This window comes from Narcine bancroftii, chromosome 4, assembly GCF_036971445.1.
Source record: "Narcine bancroftii isolate sNarBan1 chromosome 4, sNarBan1.hap1, whole genome shotgun sequence".
Lineage (NCBI taxonomy): Eukaryota > Metazoa > Chordata > Chondrichthyes > Torpediniformes > Narcinidae > Narcine > Narcine bancroftii.
Window position 1 is genome coordinate 318,679,968 of NC_091472.1, and position 16,792 is coordinate 318,696,759.

General features: G+C 47.5%; 2 protein-coding genes across 2 annotated transcripts in view; both read left to right on the top strand.

The window, feature by feature from the left end:
* The window catches only part of LOC138762327 (E3 ubiquitin-protein ligase MARCHF4-like), a 35,155-nt gene that overhangs the window by 806 nt on the left and 17,557 nt on the right, over positions 1-16,792 (top strand). Inside the window, exon 2 of the mRNA XM_069936094.1 lies at positions 11,994-12,149. Within this exon, the coding sequence (XP_069792195.1) occupies positions 11,994-12,149 (156 nt within the window). The remainder of the gene's footprint in view (positions 1-11,993; positions 12,150-16,792) is intronic.
* LOC138760253 (E3 ubiquitin-protein ligase MARCHF4-like) lies at positions 9,526-11,713 on the top strand. Its single transcript, XM_069930579.1, has 3 exons — positions 9,526-10,019; positions 10,560-10,612; positions 11,542-11,713. Exons 1-3 carry the CDS (start codon positions 9,633-9,635, stop codon positions 11,711-11,713), a joined length of 612 nt encoding a protein of 203 aa, XP_069786680.1. The 5' UTR covers positions 9,526-9,632.

A 16,792-nucleotide genomic window follows, 5' to 3' on the forward strand; every position in this document is an offset into this window, starting at 1 on the left:
CCCCCTCCCTCCCCCCCCTCCCTCCCCCCCTCCATCCCTCCCCCCTCCCTCCCCCCCTCCATCCCTCCCCCCCTCCAACCCTCCCCCCCTCCAACCCTCCCCCTCCCTCCCTCCCCCCCTCCCTCCCTCCCCCCCTCCCTCCCCCCCCCTCCCTCCCCCCCTCCATCCCTCCCCCCCACCATCCCTCCCCCCCTCCAACCCTCCCCCCCTCCAACCCTCCCCCCCTCCATCCCTCCCCCCCTCCATCCCTCCCCCCCTCCAACCCTCCCCCCCTCCAACCCTCCCCCCTCCAACCCTCCCCCCCTCCAACCCTCCCCCCCTCCAACCCTCCCCCCCTCCAACCCTCCCCCCTCCAACCCTCCCCCCCTCCAACCCTCCCCCCCTCCAACCCTCCCCCCCTCCATCCCTCCCCACCTCCATCCTATGTCCCTCCATCCCCCTCATACTGACCCTTCAACACGCCCGATGTCCCTCCATCCCCCTCATACTGACCCTTCAACACGCTATTTCCCTCCATCCCCCCTCATACTGACCCTTCAACACGCCCGATGTCCCTCCATCCCCCTCATACTGACCCTTCAACACGCCCGATGTCCCTCCATCCCCCCTCATACTGACCCTTCAACACACCCTATGTCCCTCCATCCCCCTCATACTGACCCTTCAACACACCCTATGTCCCTCCATCCCCCTCATACTGACCCTTCAACACGCCCTATGTCCCTCCATCCCCCTCATACTGACCCTTCAACACGCACTATGTCCCTCCACCCCCCATAGTGACCCTTCAACACGCCCTGTCCCTCCATCACCCCATACTGAACCTTCAACACGCTATGTCCCTCCACTCCCATACTGATCCTTCAACAAGTCCTATGTCCCTCCATCCCCCATACTGACCTTTCAACATGCCCTATGTCCCTCCATCCCCCATACTGACCCTTCAACATGCCCTATGTCCCTCCACCCCCCCCCCATACTGACCCTTCAACACGCCTGATGTCCCTCCATCCCCATACTGACCCTTCAACGTGCCCTATGTCCCTCCTTCCCCCATACTGACCCTTCAACACGCCCTATGTCCCTCCATCCCCCATACTGACAGTCTTAAAGCGCACAACCCCCAAGCAGAACTTGTCTTCATTCAATCATTTCTCCTTTGACTCATCCCACTCTCTCCAGGTCAAAGGGGCAGCCCATGTGCCCCAGCTCTACCTTTTTGGTGATTACACCGACCAATCCATGCTACTCATCTACACAGGTCTGGCCCCTCAACTCTTCCTCCGCTAGATCGATGACTACTTTGGGGTTGCTTCATGTACCCATGATGAGCTCGTTGGCTTTGTCCACTTCGCAGCCAACTTCCACCCCAACTTCAAATTCACATGGTCCATCTCAAGCAACACTGTCCCATTCCTCGATCTCTCTGTCTCCTCCATCCCGGGAGACCAACTCTCAACAGACATCATCTACAAACCCACCAACTCCCTCAGCTACCTCGACTACTCCTCTTCCCACCCTGTCCCCTGTAAGGATTCCATTCCATTCTCTCAATACCTCCGTCTCCATCACATCTGCACCCAGGATGAGGATGTCCATGCTACATCATTAGCTATGTCCTACTTCTTCAAACCACATGGCTTTCCCTCTACCACTATCAACTCAGCGCTCACCCGCACATCCTCCATTACTCACACATCTGCCCTAGTCCCCTCCGCAAGGACAGGATTCCCCTTGTCCTCACCTACCACCCCACCAGCCTCCACATCCAACACATCCTCCTCCAACATTTCCACCACCTACTACGAGATCCCACCACCAGACACATCTCCTCTCCTCCCCTCTCCACCTTCCGCAGACACCACTCCTTCCATGACTCCCTTGTCCACTCATCCCTCCCTACCAATCATCCCCTTGGGATCTATACCAGTGATCACAGGAGATGTTCCACTTGTGCCCGCACCTCCTCCCTCTCCACCATTTCACTTGTGAATCTGCAGGAGTCGTTGACTGCATCCAGTGCTCCCGCTGTGGTGTCCTCTACATCAGAGAGACTGAACACAGAACGGGAGATTGAGCATTTTCACTCAGTCCGCTGCAATAGTGTGGATCTTTCAGTGGGCACCCATTTCAATTCTCCATCCCATTCCATTGCTGAATGTCTATACATGGTCTCATGCACTGCCAACCTGAGACCACCCATAAACAACACCTCATCTTCCGACTGGGTCCTCTCCAACCAGATGGCATTGACAATGATCTTAGTTTTCATTAAAACCACCCCCAACCACTTCTTCCTCCACCACTGCCCCCCCCTCCGCCCCCCACAGCCACTTTTCACTATCTCTGTCTTTCCATTCACACAAACATGATAAATTCTTACCTTGTCCCTTATCATATCCAATTAACACCTTTTCTTGGTCTGGATTCCTCCTCCTTGTTTGAATTCTGAGATTTCCTGCTTCTGTCTTATTCTCCTTGTCCTTGAAGAAGGGCTCAGGCCCGAAATGTCAGCAATACATCTTTGTCTCCTATGGGCGCTGAAAATACCTGCCGAGTTCCTCCAGCATTTTGATGTGATTTTACTACAATCACAGCATCTGAAGTGTTTTATGTTTCACCCTGAAGAAGGCTCGCTGGAAATGAGCCAGCCGTTCCTTAAACAGGGGTTTATTGTCAGATACATACATGACATCACATTACAACTCTGGGATTCCTTTTGTGGGCCAGACAGAGTTACCACTTACTGATGATGCAAAATAAACTGTACACAATGCACACCTGTAGAGAAATGTAAACAACTGACTGGGCAATACAGTGAGGTGAAAATCAATAAGAGTCCTTAAACGAATCCCTGATCGAGTTTGTCATTGAGGGGTCTGATGGTGGAGGGGGTGCAGCTGTTCCTGAACCTGGTGGTGCGAGTCTTTCCTGATGGCAGCAGCGAGCACAGAGCATGTGCTGGGTGATGTGGATCCTTGATGATTGCTGCTGCTCTCCAATGGCAGTATCCCCTGCAGATGTTCTCAATGGTGGGGAGGGTTTTGCTTGAGCTGTTGGGGAGGGTTTAAACATTTGTCAGGGGGGTGGGATTCATAAAGGGGTGCGGAGATTAGGGTAGAAGAACAAGATTTGAAGGGCAAGAGGAATCAGAATGTTAAAGTTAATGGAGGGGGGGGTGGAAAAAGTGGGAGATATTCTCTTAAGTGTATATATTTCAATGTAAGGAGCATTGTAAGAAAGGTGGATAAACTTAGAGCATGGGGAATATAATATTGTAGCCATCAGTGAAACTTGGTTGCAGGAGGGGCATGATTGACAGCTAAATCTTCCAGGATTCCTTTGCTTTCGGAGTGATAGAACAGGGGGGGATCAAAGGTGGAGGAGTCGCATTGCTTGTTAGTGAAAACATTACAGCAGGGCTATGGCAGGATAGATTGGGGGGCTCGTGCAGTGAGGCTATTTGGGTGGAAACACTAATGAGGGTCTATTATAGACCCTCTAATGGGCAGAAGGAATTAGAGGAGCAAATTTGTAAGGAGTTAGCAAATATGTGTAATAAACATAAGGTGGTGATTGTTGGAGATTTTAACTTTCCACACATTGACTGGGACACCCATCCTGTAAAAGGGCTGGATGGGTTGGAGTTTGTCAAATGTGTTCAGGAAAGTTTTCTGAATCAATACATAGAAGAAGCGACTAGAGGGGTCCGTATTGGACGAGATAGGCCAGGTGACAGAGGTTTGCGTTGGGGAACACATTGGGTCGAGTGATCATAATACTATTAGTTTTAGGTTAATTATGGAGAAGGATCAGGCTAGGCCTAAGTTTGAGATTCTTGTTTGGAATAAGACAAATTTCAAGGTGATGTGAAAGGATTTAGAAGGTGTGGATTGGGATAATTTATTTTCAGGGAAGGATGTAACAGATAAATGGAGGATATTCAAAGGGGAAATTTTGAGGGTACAGAGTCGGTCTGTCCCTGTAAGAATTAAAGGAAATGTTAGAAAATATCGGGAGCCTTGGTTTTCAAAGGATATTACGAATTTGGTTCGGAGGAAGAGGGATGTGGACAACAGGTAGAGACAGTGGGAAATAGATGGAGTGTAAAAAGAAATTAGAAAGGCTGAAAGGAGAGATGAGGCTGCTTTGACAGGCAAGGTAAAAATAAATTCAAAGGGTTTCTACAGGTACATTAAAAGTAAAAGAATAGTGAGGGATAAATTTGAGCCCCTTGAGGATCAGAGAGGTTGGTTCAGTGAGGAGTCAGAGGAGATGGGGAAATTGTTAATGATTTTTTTTTTCAGTATTCACTAAGGAAAAGAATATTGATCAGGTGAAGTGGGGAAAACTGGTAGTGAGGTCACGGAAAATATACAGATCAATGAGGAGGCTATTTTAAGGAGAATAAAGGTGGATAAATCTCTGTGTCCTGACAAGATATTCCCTAGGACCCTGAGGGAGGTTCATGTAGAAATAGCGGGGGCTCTAACAGAAATATTTAAAATGTCACTGACTACGGGGGAGGTGCCGGAGGATTGGAGGGTGGCTCATGTGGTTCCACTGTTTAAAAAAGGTTCCAAAAATAAGCCTGGTAATTATAGGCCTGCGAGTCTGACATCAGTGGTGGGTAAACTAATGGAGAGTGTTGTTAGAGATGGAATATACAATTATTTGGAAAGACAGGGACTGATTAAGATTAGTCAACACAGTTTTTTATGTGGTAGATCAGAGTTTTTTGAGGCATTTACTAAGAAGATTGATGAGGCTGTGGATATTATCTATATGGACTTTAGTAAGGCCTTTGACAAAGTTCCACATAAGAGATTAGTCAGGAAGGTTCAGTCATTAGTTATTAATGTTGAAATAGTGAAATGGATTCAGCAATGGTTGGAAGGGAGATGCCAGAGAGTGGTGGTGGAAAATTTTCAGTTGGAGGCCAGGGACTAGTGGATTTGCCTCAAAGGTCGGTACTGGGTCCACTGCTGTTTGTCATATATATGTGTATATATATATATATATATATTAACGATCTAGTAGGCTGGTAAATTAGATTGGTAACTATGCAGATGATACAAAGATTGGTGGTGTTGTGAACAGTGAAGACGGTAATTAGAGGTTGCAATGGGACAGTTAGAAGAGTAGCCTGAAAGATAGCAGATGGAGTTTAATTCTGATAAATGTGAGGTGCTACATTTTGGTCGGACGAATCAAAATAGGACATACACATTAGATAGGAGACAATTGAGGAGTGTATGGAACAAAGGGATTTGGGAATTCTGGGACATAATTCTCTGAAAGTGGAATCACATGCAGACAGGGTGGTGAAGAAAGCTTTTTGCATGTTGGACTTCATTAATCATGGTGTTGAGTACAGGAGTTGGGATGTCATGTTGAAGTTGTAAGGCATTGGTCAGGCCAAATAGAGAATATTATTTGCAATTTTGGTCATCGAATTATAGGATGGATATAAACAGAAAATAGAGAGTGCAGAGGAGGGTTTGAATTACAGGGAAAGTTTGAACAGGCTGGGACTTTATTCCCTTTAGCGTAGAAGATTGAGGGGTGATTTGATAGAGGCACCTGTATTTAAAATTATGAGGGGGATAGATGGAGTCAATGTGGACAAGGTTTTTCCATTGGGGGTGGGGGGAGAGATTCAAACAAGAGGACATGGATTGAGATTGAAAGGGAACAATTTAGGGGAAACATGAGGGGGAATTTCTTCACTCAGAGGGTGGTGGGAGTGTGGAATGAGCTTCTGGCCAAACTGTTCAATGTGGGATTGATTTTAATATTTAATGAAAAGTTGGATAGGTTTATGGAAAAGAGAGGTTTGGAGGGTTTTGGGCCAGGTACGGGTCAATGGAACGAGGTGGGAGAAGATGTTCAGCATGGACTAGAAGGGCTGAACTGGCCTTTTTCTGTGCTGTAATTGTTATATGATGAAACTTGCCCCATCAGAGTTTTCCAGATGCTAACCTCTTTCTTCAGGCTACTAGAGAATACCCTTCTGTTCCTCTTATTCCAAGAGAAACATCAGATAGCACTTCCAGCCATCCACTGCTCTGGAACTTTCTGTTTCCATCCAGGTCTTCCTGGCTTGTTTCAGCTGTGACTCAACAATGAAGACACTGTTTACATCCGGTACCGCACGGATGGCAGTCTCTTCAATCTGAGGCGCCTGCAAGCTCACACCAAGACACAAGAGCAACTTGTCCGTGAACTACTCTTTGCAGACGATGCCGCTTTAGTTGCCCATTCAGAGCCAGCTCTTCAGCGCTTGACGTTCTGTTTTGCGGAAACTGCCAAAATGTTTGGCCTGGAAGTCAGCCTGAAGAAAACTGAGGTCCTCCATCAGCCAGCTCCCCACCATGACTACCAGCCTCCCCACATCTCCATCGGGCACACAAAACTCAAAACGGTCAACCAGTTTACCTATCTTGGCTGCACCATTTCATCAGATGCAAGGATCGACAACGAGATAGACAACAGACTCGCCAAGGCAAATAGCGCCTTTGGAAGACTACACAAAAGAGTCTGGAAAAACAACCAACTGAAAAACCTCACAAAGATAAGCGTATACAGAGCCGTTGTCATACCCACACTCCTGTTCGGCTCCGAATCATGGGTCCTCTACCGGCATCACCTACGGCTCCTAGAATGCTTCCACCAGCGTTGTCTCCGCTCCATCCTCAACATTCATTGGAGCGCTTTCATCCCTAATGTCGAAGTACTCGAGATGGCAGAGGTCGACAGCATCGAGTCCACGCTGCTGAAGATCCAGCTGCGCTGGATGGGTCACGTCTCCAGAATGGAGGACCATCGCCTTCCCAAGATCGTGTTATATGGCGAGCTCTCCACTGGCCACCGTGACAGAGGTGCACCAAAGAAAAGGTACAAGGACTGCCTAAAGAAATCTCTTGGTGCCTGCCACATTGACCACCGCCAGTGGGCTGATAACGCCTCAAACCGTGCATCTTGGTGCCTCACAGTTTGGCGGGCAGCAACCTCCTTTGAAGAAGACCGCAGAGCCCACCTCACTGACAAAAGGCAAAGGAGGAAAAACCCAACACCCAACCCCAACCAACCAATTTTCCCCTGCAACCGTTGCAACCGTGTCTGCCTGTCCCGCATCGGACTTGTCAGCCACAAACAAGCCTGCAGCTGACGTGGACATTTACCCCCTCCATAAATCTTCGTCCGTGAAGCCAAGCCAAAGAAATTGTTATATGTCCCCTGGTATTTGCGATTCCTACCTGGGGACAAAGGTGATGGCTGTCCACCCTATCTAAGCCTCTCATAATCTTGTAGATTTCTATTAAATTTCCTCTCATCCTTCTATGCTCCAAAGAGAAAAATAATCTCCTCTGCCCCCTCTCCACAGCTTCCACATCCTTCCTGTAATGAGGTGACCAGAACTGAACACAATTCTCTTCAGTGTGGTTTCACCAGAGATTTGTAGAGTTGCAACATGACCTCTCAACACCTGAACTCAATCCCCCTATTAATGAAGGCCAATATCCCATAGGCCTTCTTAACTATCCTATCAACCTGTGTGGCGACCTTGATGGATTTGGACCTCAAGGTCTCTCTGTTCATCCACATTCTCTAGTAACTGACCATTAACTCTGTACTCAGCCTTCTGGTTTATCCTTCCAAAATGCATCAACTTACACTTATCAGGTTGAGGCCTTTCACTCCAGGGCATCTAAAATGTCTCTGATAAATCCCTTACCCACATCATCATTCAGATGCCTTGCTGTTCAGCGTGGGCCATCATGTCTCTCCATCCAGCATGATCTCTGACCCTCTGAATTGTATTTGTTGCCTCTTCTCCTTCGGTGAAGGCTCCAACTTTAAGCTGAGACCATAGTCGATGTTGAGTTCATGATTATACAAGGGGAAAAAAACTAAAGTGGTTTTCTGTTGCCTTCTTCAGTTACAGTCTCCATACTGGATGGGTAACCCTGGCCATTGATCAGCAGATTCATTTGCATCATTTTTAGTTTTACAACCATAAATTCCAATTTTAGAATCTCCTTGTAAAAACCATCCACCATCTGCAATCTATGGCTTCACGTGACCCTGATTTGGAGGCTAAACAGCTAGTACACCTTGCCCACGGATGACCTGCAGGCTATCAGATGGAAGGAGTGCCTTACACCTCCTTTCACTGAGCAATTGTGCAGCACTGACACCAATGCCTCCTGATTAACCAGACATTTGAATTCCTAAAATCCAATGGCTTGACCATTGACTGTTGTCATTTCAGGTCACCCCTCTCTGACCCAGATTCACTGACTCTGTGTGTCCTTTACTTGATCCTCTTCTCGTTTCTCTCAACCCCACCCCCTCACTCCTTCAGGGATCTCCCCCGTCTCTACCACCTTCAATTGCCTATCACCTCCCGCCCCCTCTGTGGCCTGATGCCCACCTTTTTACTTTCGTCTGGAAAAAAGGGGTTCAGATCAATATATTGACGAATCGTCTTACTCCATGGACGTTGAATATCTCACAACATCCCTTCATCTTTTCATGATTTGCTCAAGTTTCCAGCATCTGGCGCTATTAGGTTGCTCTAAAATCCTGGTCTAAAATCTCTTGAACCCCCTTCTTGTAATTTCCACCATAACTGCATGCAATAACCCAAATGTGAGATGACATTGACGAGGGGAGGCACAAGGATCAAATGCTCTGAACAGTGGCGAGTCACCAGTGGAGATGAGAGCTTTGCTTGGAGCATGCATGCACCGCCTTCATCCAGAAGACCACCAGAGTTGTCATCCTTGTCAAGGAAGCCGGGCCAGCAAACCGGCTGCAGTTGGAAATGACAGAAAGCGATGGAAGGAACTGTTCTGAGCAAGTTCCTTCGGCTCGAGGACCAATTAGCAGCCTCCATGCAGCGGTATTTGTTGGTGTTCTCATCCCATCCTGTCTGGAAGAAGCGCATTGACTTTCGGTGGCTCAGGTGGAAGTGTTTCCCGAGTGAGTAGTTTGTCGAGTCAGTACAACCTTGGTCATTTTTGGCACGTCCTGTCCGATTGGGGATGAGAAAGCACAGGATGGAAGACGCCGAGAATGGAGAGAGGCCGCTTTAAGAAACTGGGGGCGGGAGCTCTCCGCCTGCTTGGTGCTGAATTTCTCCGGAGCGCCGCTGCACGTCCGATGGTAGGTCCGGCTCAGCCCCGGAAGGCGAGCTCGGAGTCGGACTGATTCGGAGAGCGGTCGGTGGGTCGATGTGCAGCGGCGCTGGGCGGGCCGGGTTGCATCTGCATCAAGAGCAGCGTGAACCCTGGAAGCGGGCCCGAGCCGAGCCGGGCCGGACGAGCCTGGGTCCGACCACCCAGTGGGTGGAACTGATCCCATCCCCCGCTGCTCGCTCGGGGAGCAGAATGCATTGCTTTTGCTCCTCTCTGCCAACATGAACATTCACCCGGGAGGTTATTTGTCAGATAACCCGGGACAGGTTCCGCCTCCGGAGACCCAGGATAACACGGCGTCTGGCCCGGTGCGATCGGCCTGATCCGGCTTGGATCCGACTTGCGGTGGGGACGTTCCTGCTTGGAGCCTGGGTTGGGTTCCCGTTTCCATCCGTCTTCCGTTGCTCGTCGTCGGGCCACGCCACGCAGATGTTGCGCCAACTCCGACTGAAGTGCGGCTGCCACATGCTGTTCAGTGACTTGAAGGGGTTGCCGCTCCGGCGACCTGTTCCCTTGGCTCCCGTGATGAATTACGACCAAATCTCACGGCTGCACAACCACGGGCTCTCGTCCAACAACCACATTCCGTCGCCGGTCGCCAAAGGGAGCAAGTGGCGGCCTGGCGGCGTCACACCGGCCGAGGAATGCTGTCAGGAGCACGGTTCCGGCCCCTGTGAGCGACCCACGGCCAAGACGACTTCTTCGGACGAAGAACTTTTTCGCCAGAAAGGCGAAGAGAGAGTTTCCCCCAGCAGCAGCATCGCGAGTGACTGCAGGTCGCCCCAGTGCCGGATCTGCTTCCAGGGTCCAGAGCAGGTGAGTGAAGACGGCCGCTCCCTCATTTGGACCTCAGTTCGGATCTTGGCATCTTGCAAGAAGTTTTGAAGGAAGTCTTCACACCCTTGTGAGGGGTAACAGGCCTGGAAATGACACTCAGCTTGATAGGTTGATATCATCTCTGACCCAGTCAACTGACAGCATGGTTCCCCGGAGCATGAGGCAGCTGAAGGGTGGCCTGATGCAGAAATAATGAGGGGCAGAGATCAGGAACTAGTCTTTTTCCCGGGATAGGAGAGTCTCAACTAGAGGGCATGCATGTCAGGTGCCACGGGGACCTGAGGCCACCTTTGTGGGTGTGTGGGATGAGCTGCCAGAAGAAGGGGGAGATGTGGTTCAATTATAACATTTAATAGATAGTCACACAGGTCCATGGAAAGGAAAAGTTTAAAGCAGTAGTTCTCAACCTTAACTTGGCACATTTGTCTGCATTTGGCCCATATCCCTCAAAAGTAGTGGTTCTCAACCTTCCTTTTTTCTGCTCACATACCACCTTGAGCAATCTCTTATTTACCACAGAGCACCTATGGTACAGGGTGGGACAGGTGCTCTGTGATTAGTAAGGAGGTTATGTGAGTGGGAAACGGAAGGTTGAGAACCACTATTTTAGAGGGACATGGGCCAAATGCAGACAAATGTGCCAAGTTAAGGCCTCTATTGCTTCAATAGTTTTGGGTAAACACAATAGATCCATAGAACATTGCAGCACAGAAAACAGGCCCTTCAATCCTTCTAGTCTCTGCCAAACTATTATTCTGCCTAGTCCCATTGGCCTGCACCCAATCCATACCCCTCCCATCCATGTCCAAATTCTTCTTGAATGTCCAAATTGAGCCCACATTGACCACTTCAGCTGGCAGCTCATTCCACATCCCCACCACTCTCTGTGTGAAGAAGTTCCCCCTCATGTTCCCCCTAAACTTTTCCCCTTTCACTCTCACCCATGTCCTTTGGTTTGTATCTCACCGACCCTCAGAGGAAAAAGCCTGTCTACATTTACTCTGTCTCTCCCCCTCATAATTTTAAATATCTCAATCAAATCTCCCCTCATTCTTATACACTCCAGGGAATAAATTTCTAACCTGTTTAACCTTTCCCTGAAACTCAGTCTCTGAAGACCAGACAACATCCTAGTCAATCTTTCTACCTTATTGATATCCTTCCTGTAATTAGGTGATCAAAACTGCACACAATACTCCAAATTTGGCCTCACCAATGACTTATACAACTTTACCTTGCTATCCCAACTCCTGGACTCAATACTTTGATTTATGAAGGCCAAAGTTACAATGTTACAATCTGCTGAAGGTCAGGTGGCATCAGTGGCAAAAAAAATGGTTGACATTTCTGGCCAAAACACTACATTGAAACCTCCAACAGATCATCTTTTGGTTCGGGTTCTACATGTCTCCTGCCCTTTTCTTCACTTTGTTGACAGTTGAAAGAAGTCAGATGAAGAAAAAATGAGTCTTGGATTTTACCTGAATCTTCCCTTCATCAGAACTTATATCTCAGTGAAGTCATCAAAAGTAATTGGAAGTTGCTCAATCACTGCCCAGATCCATGGTGCTAAGGTGAAGATAGCAGACATCTTTAAGTTCTTGGACATAAATATCTCCAATGCCCTGTTTTCGCATGGATATGATGGCCACGAAAATGCACCAACACCTTAAGTCTGAGAAAATTTGCCCTTTCCCCTGTGTTCCTCAACAGTTTTTACTGCATGACAGAGCATTGTGGACTTGCTCAAATTGTTGACAAAAGAACAAAATTAGGCACAATTTGAGTGATTGTCCTCAATATTTAGACAGTGGTTACTGGGACAGATAGCAATTGAAGTCATGGGAGTAAACGCTGCAGTGAATATAGATGGATAAGTGCCTCTGTTAAACTATGGTGACCTCTATGTTATTCTGAACTTCCTTGCTGCCCATTGTCTCTTTTACTCTTCAGGGGGATCTACTGAGCCCATGTCGCTGTGCTGGTTCAGTTCGCTGTACACACCAACCGTGCCTGATAAAATGGATAAGTGAGCGAGGATCGTGGAGTTGTGAGTTGTGTTACTATAAATACCACGTCATCGCTATCAGTGCCAAGAATCCTCTCCAGGTACCACACATCTTTCTAGTTTGGCTTCATTTTGCTCCCTTTTCTCTCACCTCATGGAAACTCTTAGTGCCTGCAAGGTGTTTCCCACAACAGAGCACCTGTTAGATGCAGTGCCACTTTAAAGGGCAGCGTCATCACCCAAAAGCATAATAGCACAGCAGTTAAGCAGTTACTGGCTCACAGCACCAGAAATCCATGTTTGATCCTGACCTCTGTTCTATCTGTATGGACTTTCCATGTCCTTCCACATCCCAAAGACATGCTGGTGGTGAATTGGCTGCCGTAATTTTCCCCTTAATGGCTAAAAGAATCAAAGGAAAGTTGACTAAGTTGATCGGGGTACAGGGACATAAGGAGGGCAAATGGAACTGCTGGGATTGTTCTAATGGAGATTTGCGTGCAGGCATTATCCAGCAGTGTTAAGGAATAAGAAATACGTTTTTTATGTTTAATCCAGGAAATTGCCACCTCCAAGAATGAAATGATCCACAAATTAACCATGTCATAAAAAGCAGAATTCTTCAGTGTCATTTTGTGTGCAATCACATTTAAAACAATATCCCACTGTACTCACTGGCATTCAGAATAGGAGGCGATCTTATAGAAACAATTACAATTAGGAAAGTGAGACTGGATAATGTGCCACCAGAAGTTTGGATATAGAACATAGAAGACTACAGCACAATACAGGCTCTGTGGCCCATGATGTTGTGCCGACCTATGTAAGCCTACTCAACATACAAAACCTTCCCTCTTCACATCCACAACCAATTATTTTTCTTGCATCCATGAGCCTGTCTGAGAGTCTTTTAAATGTTTTTATTGTATCAGCCTTCACCACTACTCTCCATGTAAAAAAACTTACTCCTGATGTCTCCCCTAAACGTTCTTCCCTTCACCTCTGATGTTTGCTCCTCTTGCTCCAGGAAACAGGTGCTGGCCGTCCACCCTTCCAATGCCTCATAATGTTGTAAGCCTCTATTAAGTCCCCTCCTAACCTTCGATGCTCCAAAGAGAAAAGCCCCAGCTCTGCTAACCTTGCCTCATTTCCCAATCCAGGCAACCTCCTGGTCAATCTCCTCTGCACACTCTCCAGTCTCCACATCCCTCCTGGAATGAGGTGACCAGAACTGAACACAATACTCTAACCAGAGTTTCATTGAACTTCAGCATTAGGTCATGACTCTTGAACTCAGTCCCCCGACTAATGAAGCTAAGCATCCCATAGGTAATCTTAACTAACCTGTCGACCTGTGCAGCAACCTTGAGATCTCTGGATAGGAACCCTCATGGTCCCTCTGTTCTTCCACACCGTTAAGAATCCTGCCATTAATCCTTCTGGGAAGACTTGGGGGACATTCTGAAAAAAATTACCAAAGTGGATTTTCCATTTTTGTCCCTCTGAGAGATATTGGAGATGTGAGTGTTAGACTGTCCACATACCAAATTCTGTTTGTGAAGGCTGCCATGTTGGTAGTCAGGTGGTGAGAATGGTTTTGTGGAAGTCTAACTCCCAACTAAATACCACACGATGGGATATAGAAATGCAGAGATACATCCCCCTGGAGAAAATCAGAAACAATCTAAGGAAGGAACACAACACATTCGTTAAGATGTGACAACCTTAACTGAAATATATTGGTACACAGATTGATTAGTTCCCCCCTCCCCTCGAAATAGGGGTACTGTAGCAATACATCCCTGCAGGGAAATGAATGGGATTAAGGAAGTGGGACATGACACAGGCGACAGGATTTTCTAGTTTGGTTTTTAGTTCTTTCTTTTTTACTCCTTACCTTTTATTATTTGGTCACTCTGGGTTTTTTTAAGGTTTCTGTAGGGGTAATTGACCCCACTGGTATTTGTATCTGTCGAATGTAAATGTCCGCATTCTTGGTTGTATTGGGGTGGGGCGGGAGGAATAAATGAGTGCTGAAAGGGATTGTGTAGTTTGTTTGAATTCTTGTGAGTCAATGAAAATCGAAAATAAAATATTCCAAAAAAGAATCGTAGCATTAACCACATGCTCTGCCTTCACGTCTCACCCTCCAGAATGTATCTTTCACACTTCTCCAGGTTGAACCCCAAATGTCACTCTTATATCCAACTCTGCATCCTGTCTATATCCTGTTGTAACCTATGACAACTTTCTACCCTGTCCAAAGCTCCTCCAATCATTGTTTCGTCTGTTTAATTACTGATCCACCACTCCACTTCTCTAACCAAGACATTTGTAATAATTACAAAGAGTAGGGGTCCCAGAACAAATTCCTATGGGCTCCATTCATCACTAACCTCCAGGCAAAATACATTCCATCTAAGATCATAAGGTATAGGAGCAGAAATAGGCCATTCAGCACATTGAGTCTGCCCCACCATTCAACCATGAACTGATCCAGTTTCCCTCTCAGCCCCACCGCTTGGCCTTCTCCCCATAAACTTTGATGTCCTGGCTAATCAAGAACCTATCAATCTCTGCCTTAAATACACCCAATCACCTGGCCTCCACAATCACCTGTGGCAACAAATTGCATAGATTCACCACCCTCTGGATGAAGAAATTCCTCCACATCTCTGTTTTAAGTGGATGCCCTTCAATCCTGAAGTTGTGCCCTCTTGTCCCAGACTCTCCCACTGTGGAAAACAACCTTTCTACATCTACTCTGTCCACAACTTTCCACATTCAGAATGCTTCAATGAGATCTCCCCTCATTCTCCTAAATTCCACCGAGTACAGGCCAAGAGCTGGCAATCTCTCCTCATGTGATAACCCTTTCATTCCTGGAATCATTCTTGTGAACCTCCTCTGGACCCTCTCCAACATCAGTGTTATGTTTAATGCTTTTATTAGCAGGTCTTTTATTTGGAAACCACTAGAAGTGTGCCCAGGGGCTTTTATGTTGAAACATTGGGACATTGAACCCTGAGTGAGGTCAGCAGCTTATGTGATGCCTGTGTAATGGTGGATGCAGAACCTCACATGCGGACAGTGAAACAAGGAATAAACAGTGCAGAAGCTCCCGGAAAATGGTGTGAACCTGGCCTTATTTACAGTAGGTCAACAAGCCACCACATGGTGTCAGAGTCATAAGGAAATCACTTGGGGAAAAAAGGTAGAGAAAATAATGGAAGCCTTCAGTGACCCTACCCCAAGGTTGGACTGGGAATCACCCAACCTACCTGACGCATGGCGGCGATTCAAGCAGCATGCCGAGCTCATGTTCGCAGGCCCGGTCAGAGGGAGAACGGAGGAGGAGAAATGCAGTTGCCTCCTGCTGTGGATCATGGACAAAGGACAGGACATAAGTAACACTTGGACAGTGAGTGAGGGTGATGCAGAAGTGCTAAACACATATTATGACGGATTTTCAGCATTATCTCACGCCGAAAGCGAATCCCATATTCGCCAGGTACAAATTCCACGAGAAGACACACAGGGGAGTGGTGAGTCCTTCGAGCATTTTGTGACTGAGCTCAAACTGCTTGTCAAAGACTGTAACGATGCAAATAGTGAAGAAATGGTCAGGGACTTTGTAGTATTCGCTACCAACTCACCTCGAGTAAGGGAGAAGTTGCTTAGTCAGGGACCGGAGCTCACGCTAGATAAGGCAATCCATATAGCCCGCTCCTACGAGCTAGCACAGGTGCAGCTCAAGGCCATGGCTAGTGACAGTAGTGAAGTACACGCAATACACCACAAGGCAGGAAAGCCAGGCACTGCAAGAAACACCAGCAGGCAAAACGAAAGCCTGAAGACGTCTAATAAAGCATGTAGTGCGTGTGGAGGACACCACAACAAGCTAGAAGAATGCTCAGCCACAGGAAAACAGTGTTTAAATGCTTCAACTCAACTACTTTACAAGGGCATGTAAATCGAAGTCCCAGACTTCAGGCAGAAAAGGACAGAGAGATGTACACACTGTCAAAAAGGGGAATGAAGATTTTGACTCAGAGTTGTTTGTGGACACTGTTATATCAGAGAAGGAAGATGAGGATAGCGTGTATGCAGGCATAGATTTGGGACTACAGAATTTAAAAAATGACATTCAAGTTGGATACTGGAGCACAAATGAGCACGATACCTGCAAAAGACTTTTAGAAGCTCATGCCCAACACGCCACTAATGACTAACAAGCTACTTGGCTACGGTGGGGGGAGGTGGGGGGGCATCTGCTGAAGGTGAATGGCTACTGCAACCTGGTAGGAAGATACAAGAATAAGTCAAACACCCAGAAGTTTACATCACAGACTGCAACAGCCCACCCATCCTAGGCTACAGAGCGTGTAAAGCCTTGCGACTCATCAGGTGGCATATACGGTCACCGACACCAATGAGGAAGAGTGCAATGTACTGAGTGAGTACACAGATTTTTTAAAAGGCGTCGGTGAATTCCAGGGTGAGTGAAGTTTCAGGATATTACCCTAGCGCGGCACCAGTGGTTTGCCCACCACAGAGGTGACCATTCGCCCTAAGAGAACGCTTAAGAACGGAGTTAGACAACTTGGAAAGGGACGGCATAATCTGTAGTGACTGAGCCCACCCAGTGGGCTAATGCCCTGGTAACATGTGAGAAGCCAAAAACACACAAGCTCCAAATAAGTCTGGATCCACGGCCCTTGAACAAAGCAATACTATGGCCATA